We start from the raw sequence: 7500 nt of genomic DNA on the forward strand, positions 1-7500 counted from the left end.
CGACACGACGCCAGATAACTCATTAATCAATCAACCAATCATCCCAAAAACCAAAACCAGGAGTCGACACGACGCCAGATAACTCATTAATCAATCAACCAATCATCCCAAAAACCAAAACCAGAAGTCGACACGACGCCAGATAACTCATTAATCAATCAACCAATCATCCCAAAAACCAAAACCAGAAGTCGACACGACGCCAGATAACTCATTAATCAATCAACCAATCATTCCAAAAACCAAAACCAGAAGTCGACACGACGCCAGATAACTCATTAATCAATCAACCAATCATCCCAAAAACCAAAACCAGAAGTCGACACGACGCCAGATAACTCATTAATCAATCAATCAATCATCCCAGAAAACCAAAACTAGAAGTCGACACAACACCAGATAACTCATTAATCAATCAATCAATCATCCCCAAAACCAAAACCAGAAGTCGAACACTCACCCCTCTTGGACGGAAGAGATCTCAGGCTTGGGCGTCGCCTGAGCGCTGGAAGCTTGTGAGGGCTGCTGTGGAGGCGAAGACACGGACGCGGAAGAGGATCCCGCCCCTATATCACTAGACGCGCCCGCAACGGATCCTTCGGCGGGCGGCGGTTGGGCGGATGTGTCCCCGGGTGCACCGGAAGTGCCTTCGGTGCTGATGGCCTGTGCTTGTTCCTCGCCGCCTTCCAGGGTGGCGGCGTCTTCCTCTGTTTCGTCGAACGCATTCATAGGGGACTCTAATAGGACCAAACCAGGACGTGAAGGAAGGCAAGAGTAAAGAAAAAAAGAAATAAAAAAATCAGGTCAGTGAGGTAACGAATTGGAAGGACTTCTTCAAGGGGCTTGTTAAATATATTCATGTCTGGGTCTCTCATTAGGCATTATTTCATACATACATACATACATACAAAAAAAAAAATCAGGTTACTGAGAATACGAATTGGAAGGACTTCTTCAAGGGGCTTGTTAAATATATTCATGCCTGGGTCTCTCATTTTGCATACATACATACATACATACATACATACATACATACATACATACATACAGAAAAGAAAAAAAAATAAGGTCAGTGAGGTAACGAAATCGAAAGATTTCTTAAAGAGGTTGTTGAATATATTCATGCCTGGGACTCTCATTATGCATGCATACATACATACATACATACATTCAGAAAATTAAATAAAAAATCAGGTTAGTGAGATAAATTGGAAGGATTTCTTAAAGGGGCTGTTAAATATATTCATGCCCTAGTCTCTCATTCGAGCCTGGTTCTCATTATGCATTGTACATAAGTATATACATTGCATACTTGCATACGTACACACATGCGTACATACATATCTGAGGTAAACAGGGACATTCTGAAGACATTAACAAAAATAAATTGCCCAACATTTTTTTCTTCATTTATGAAACATGGAATAAAATTACAATAATTCAATAATATAAGAATCATAATTAGATTATAAAATTAATTCTGATTAATATCTTAATGCTATTCTATTATTTAAAGTTAATTGAATATGAAATGTGAATAATTGATTGAGAGAAATATCAAGATAATTTTATCAATATTCAAAGTTTCAACTTATCAAACAAATTACCCATAATATATAAGTATTAACATGAAAATTAACTAATATCTTAATGGCATTCTATTGTTTTAAATTTAAGTGAATATAAAATGTTAAAGAATAATTAAGAGAAATGTCAAGACAAAATTATCAATATTCAAAATTACAAATCCTCAAACAAATTACTCTGAATTTATCAATATCAACATGAAAATTAACTATTAAACTAAAAAAAAAAAGATAAATATCAAGACAAAATTATCAATATTCAAAATTTCAAATCATCAAACAAATTACTCTGAATTTATCAATATTAACATGAAAATTAACTATTTAATTTAAAAAAAAAAAAGATAAATATGAAGACAAAATTATCAATATTCAAAATTTCAAATATTCAAAGAAACTCTGAATTTATCAATTATAACATGACAATTAACTATTGAACTCCAAAACAACAAGATAAATTTCAAGACAAAATTATCAATATTTAAAATTTCAAATCATCGAACAAATTACGCTGAATTGATCAATATCAACATGAAAATTAACTATTGACTCCAAAATAAGAAAAAAAAAATTTTTTGAACTTGTAAAAAAGGGGACCCATAGCGATTAAATGCAATTAGTATAGGTGCAGAGCAGAGATTAACAAGCTTACAAATAATACAGCATACAGAGAGACAGGGGAAATAAAGACATGATCTGTACCATAATATTACAGGAGCGAATGTTAATCAGTTGACAAATAGTGTAGATTAGTGCAATACAGGAGCGCGCTCACCTTTCTTACCATCAACCAGCCCACCCTTGGGGTCTTCAAAAATTAGATTTTGGAAAAAAAAATTCAAAATTTTTTATTTCAGAAAATTTAGTAGTGTTTATAAAAAAATCAATTGTGGAAATCGTTCGCAGTTTCCTTTGCAAAGTATTTATAGAAATTATTCCATTGTTTTTTATTTTCAAAAACTAAATCTTTTTTGGAAATCGTTGTTTTTCTTGCAAAATAATAATGGAAATTTATCCTTTTTATTTCATTTAAAAAAAAATTTGTTTCGTATTTATATGAAAAAAAAAATCGATGGTGGAAATCATTCACAGTTTCTCTTGCAAAATAATATTTTTACAATGTTTTTCATTTCAAAAAAAATGATTTTGTATTTATATAAAAAAAAATTCGATGGTAGAAATCCTTCACAGTTTCTCTCGCAAAATAATTGAGGAAATTTTTCAATCTTTTCATTTCAGAAAATTTAGTTTTGTATTTATAAGAAAATTTTAAGAAAAAAAATATAATAATGGTGGAAATCATTCACAGTTTCTTTTGCTAAATCATTATGGATATTTTTCAATATTTTTTCATTTTGAAAAATTTAGCTTTGTATCTATAAGAAAAAATCAATTGTGGAAATCGTTCACAGTTTCTCTTGCTAAATACTTATGGAGATTTTTCAATCTTTTCATTACAGAAAATTTAGTTTTGTATTACATATTTCAATTTTATTTTTTTCTATTTCAGAAAATTTAGCTTTGTATTTATAAAAAATCAATTGTACAAATCGCTCGCAGCTTCTCTTGTAGAATAACTATGGAAAGTTTTCAATCTTATTTTAGAAAATTTAGTATTGCGTTTATAAAGAAAAAAAATCAACGGTGGAAAATTTTCATCGTTTTATTTCAGAAAATTTATTTTTAAAAAATATCCTTTGAGGAAATCGTTCTGTTTCTCTGGCAAAATAATTATGGAAAATTTTCAAAAAATTTCATTTCAGAAAACTTTAGTTTTGTACATAAAAAAAAAAAAAAATCTGTTGTGGAAATTGTTCACAGCTTCTTTTGCTAAATAGTTATGAAATATTTTTTTTTTATTAAATTTATCTTAGAAAATTGTAATGTATATAAAACAATTTCATTGTGGAAATCGATCACAGTTTCTCTTGCAAAATAATTATGAAGAATTTTCGTAATTTATTCTTTAGCAATTTCAAAAATTATTAAGAATTCAAAAAAGAAAACTTAATCTAAAAATTATTTCCTCGAGAAAAAAAAAAGTTAAAATGGTTTATCAAAACGCCCCTGACTTAAGATTACCCTCCGAAGGGCGAATCCAGGAGACTCCTCCGAAGGGCGCTTCCAGGACACTCCTCCGAAGGGCGCTTCCAGGAGACTCCTCCGAAGGGCTCTCCCAGGAGACTCCTCTGAAGGGCACTTCCAGGAGACTCCTCCGAAGGGCGCTTCCAGGAGACTCCTCCGAAGGGCGCTTCCAGGAGACTACTACGAAGGACGCTTCCAGGAGACTCCTCCAAAGAGCGCTTCCAGGAGACACCACCGATGTGAGCTTCCGGGAGACACCTCCGATGTGAGCTTCCAGGAGACTCCTCCAAAGGTAAACCAAGGAGTAATTGACCAAAAGTAATACACTATTTAATCCAATGAAGAGTTGACGCCGAATTTCAGTACCTTGGAGTGGAGTAGCGGTGGGCGTAGGCGTGTAAGGTGAGTGGGGCGGTGAGTGGGGCGGTGAGAGGGCAGAGGTGGGCTGCAGCTGGTGATGGTTGTGGTGGTGGGCGCGCCCGAAATGAAAATGGTCCAGGGCGTCGTAGTCCTCCCCGAGGGAGAATCCCCTGCTGAGAGAGTATTCCCGTCCCGGGGAGCACTTCAAGCCAAAGGAGAACTCGGGATCCAGCACTGTCACAAAAAGGGGAGGGGGAGGAGAAGGGGGAGGGGACAGAGGGGGAAAGGGGGAAAGGGAGAGAAGGGGGAGGGGGAGGGGAGGAAGGGGAGGGGAAGGAGGGGGAAAGGGAGAGAAGGGGGAGGGCGGAGGGGAAGGAGAGGGGAAGGAGGGGGAGGAGGGGAGGAGGGGGATGGGGAGTGGGGAGGACGGGGAATGGGAGTAGGGAGGACGGGGATAGGGAGTGGGGAGAAGGGAGGGGGGGAGGGGGGAGAAGGGGGAGGGGGGGGAGGGGGGAGAAGGGGGAGGGGGAGAAGGGAGAGGGGGAAAGGGGGAGGGGAAGGAGGGGGAAAAGGAAAGAAGGGGAGGGAGAGGAGGAGGAGGAGGAGAAGGGAGGGGAGGAAGAGTGGGAGGAAGAGAGGGAGGGAGAAGAAGGGGAGGGGGAGAAACGACAATTTGAAGAAGGGGGTGAGAGATTGGGATGACAGATGGGGGGAGGGGTATTGGAGGAAGGGCAGCGCACCAGAAGCCACAGTGTTAGTAAAGACATGATCTTTGGAAGCTGATTGTAACAAGAGGTGCGTCTTGAGCGAGGTAATACATGATCGAACGGTTCGTCGAACCCAGTTGTTGAACTTGCTTATCAAACGGTTCGAAGAGGTGGAGTCGGTCACAAATGCATATAAGGTTGGTGGACAATGAAGCCCTGCCCACAAAAGTCAAGGCGAGATAGGACTTTCTTAGACCCCTTCGACAAACGGGTTCGACAAGCGAATACCCCGTTCACCCGTTCGAACATCATTTCAAACACTTGTCTGTCGAACCACATTCGACGAACCGTGTTCGACCATATAAAACCCGCCTTTACAAGCAGACAAACACAATGTGCACCCGGTTTCAAGTGTTACAAATAAACAAACACTTTGATCTAAATGTCTCTCTGCCATCGACAAAAAAATAAAAAACAAAAAATATATGAGCAAAGCTGTACAAATGACAAAAAAAAAAAAACGACATCGCAAATAAAATGACACTGACGACAAACATTAAGAGGCAAAGTACCCGAAACATGTCATTTAAATATCAAAAAATCTAGAAAATTGATAATAAATATATTTTGAAGTATACAACAATACTGTACTGACCTTGATAAAGTTAATCGGAAGACACAACTTTACTTTCAATAAAGAATTCCTCAATAATAAAATAATCCTGAATTTGAGACTTTTATTGTGTAGGGAAGGAAGAATCGAACCCTAACGATGTCTTTAATAATTTTAAAATTAACCGATGGCAAAAAGACTCTACTTATGACTAATTATTACTATAATTACGAAGTATTACCGAAATATTAATTGATAATCACCAACAAATTATTAAGATTTATTATGAAAGTTTTGTATGATGCAAAATCCGCTTTGGAAAAGATGGATTTTGCATACCCGTTGGATATTAATATTGAGCGACTCTTTAAGGAAGTCTCTCCTAAGATATAGAAAACGGAGGAGTCATGCTCGACTATTCAAACAAGTCTCCCCTAAGATATAGAAAATGGGGAACAAATCCGAAAACGAAGACGTGATCAAATATTTGAAGTAGTCACCTCTAAGATATAGAAAACGGGGATCACTTGACTGCATTTCAGAAACTACTGTATTTATTGGGGATGACTTAAATTCCTTCATTTCGGTAACACTCATTTTATCATCTAGGTGCTTTATCGATAAGGGCTTAGTGCGGTAAGTACTAGAGAAGACTTGGGTTATTATAATTATAAGGATGTTATCCGGTATCAATGATGTTACAACCGGGGACTTTTAATTGGTTAAAGATACTAGAATCATGATGAACATTTAATCCGAGCGCACTGAGTCTTGATTTCAAGAAACAAACATATATTAGGGATTATTGATGTCAACACAGATGTGTAGTGAAGTCTTCTGATACAAATTCATTGTTTTGATGCTATAACCATAATTGGATGCAATGGAATATAAATATCAGGCTATGAATTAGGAGCTACATCTGGTAAAATTATGGAATTTAAATTAACAATGCCTTAAATTTATATTTGCAATAAACCGAGATGTATTTCAATTCTTAAAATCTATTCTTAAGTACTAAAAGAGACACAGAAAATGATTAGTGGGAAATTATACTAAAATTACATAATTAAAAATAATTTATCACTACAGGGATGGTAAAAACTCGCTTTTTAAGAGTATTATCATATCAGACATATCTCGCTCTTAGGAGTTTTCTAACACGATAACAAAATAAATCCGATCGCTGCTTTTTATCTAGTTTTTATAGAAGAGAATTTTACTTACTTGCTGAAGATATATTTCTAAGGGTATCGAGAAATCGCTTCCTACTTATTAAATTCAAAAGGAAAATATTACTTACCTTAAGTAAGATGTCAAATAAATATATATTGAGAAAGAACGACAGAGAACGTGTAAGAAAAGATATATTCGGTGGAAATCATAAGCAGAATAATTTAATCAAGCATGCAATAAATACAAAAAACCTATTGATATTAATTATTAAAACCCATAGCGGGAATATGAAAAGAGAAAACTTCAGCGATGTTTCCGGTAAATAGCGATTTATTTCTTCCGAAGCATTTACAATTTACAAAACGACTGGAACATTCAGCTTCAGGGGATGGCTCCTTGCCAACCTCTCCCTCCCCTATAAATGCAACATACCTTAGCCCCTGCCTTATAGGCCCTATACCCTACCCTACCCTACCCTACAACAAGTCTTACAGGTCCCTATAACCCAATTTTCCTAGCTTATAACCTATCCCACCATACCCCCAGCCTTACAGGTCCCTATAACCTACCCAAAGCCTTACAGATCCCTATAAACTACTCTACCCTATCCCCAGTCTCACAGATCCCCATACACTCCCCTACCCTACCCTACAGTCTGCCTAACAGATCCCTATACACTATCCTACCATATCACAAGCCTTACAGGTCTCTATACACTCCCCTACCCTTACCCCAAGCCTTACAGGTCCCTGTACCCTACACTACCCTACCATACCCCAAGCCTTACAGATCCCTATACACCCTACCCTATCGCCAGTCTTACAAATCCCCATACACTCCCCTACCCTACCCTACAGTCTGCCTAACGGCTCCCTATACACTATATTTCCCTATCACAAGTCTTACAGGTCCCTATACACTCCCCAACCCTACCATACCCAAAGCCTGAGAGATCCCCATACACTACCGTACC

General features: G+C 37.2%; 1 protein-coding gene across 1 annotated transcript in view; it reads right to left on the reverse strand.

The window, feature by feature from the left end:
• Window positions 1-7500, reverse strand: part of LOC137645559 (EH domain-binding protein 1-like protein 1) — a 52850-nt gene that overhangs the window by 10779 nt on the left and 34571 nt on the right. The window contains exon 5 of the mRNA XM_068378361.1: window positions 461-737. Coding sequence (XP_068234462.1) covers window positions 461-737 — 277 coding nt within the window. The remainder of the gene's footprint in view (window positions 1-460; window positions 738-7500) is intronic.

This window comes from Palaemon carinicauda, chromosome 8 (genome assembly GCF_036898095.1).
Source record: "Palaemon carinicauda isolate YSFRI2023 chromosome 8, ASM3689809v2, whole genome shotgun sequence".
Taxonomy (NCBI): Eukaryota; Metazoa; Arthropoda; class Malacostraca; order Decapoda; family Palaemonidae; genus Palaemon; species Palaemon carinicauda.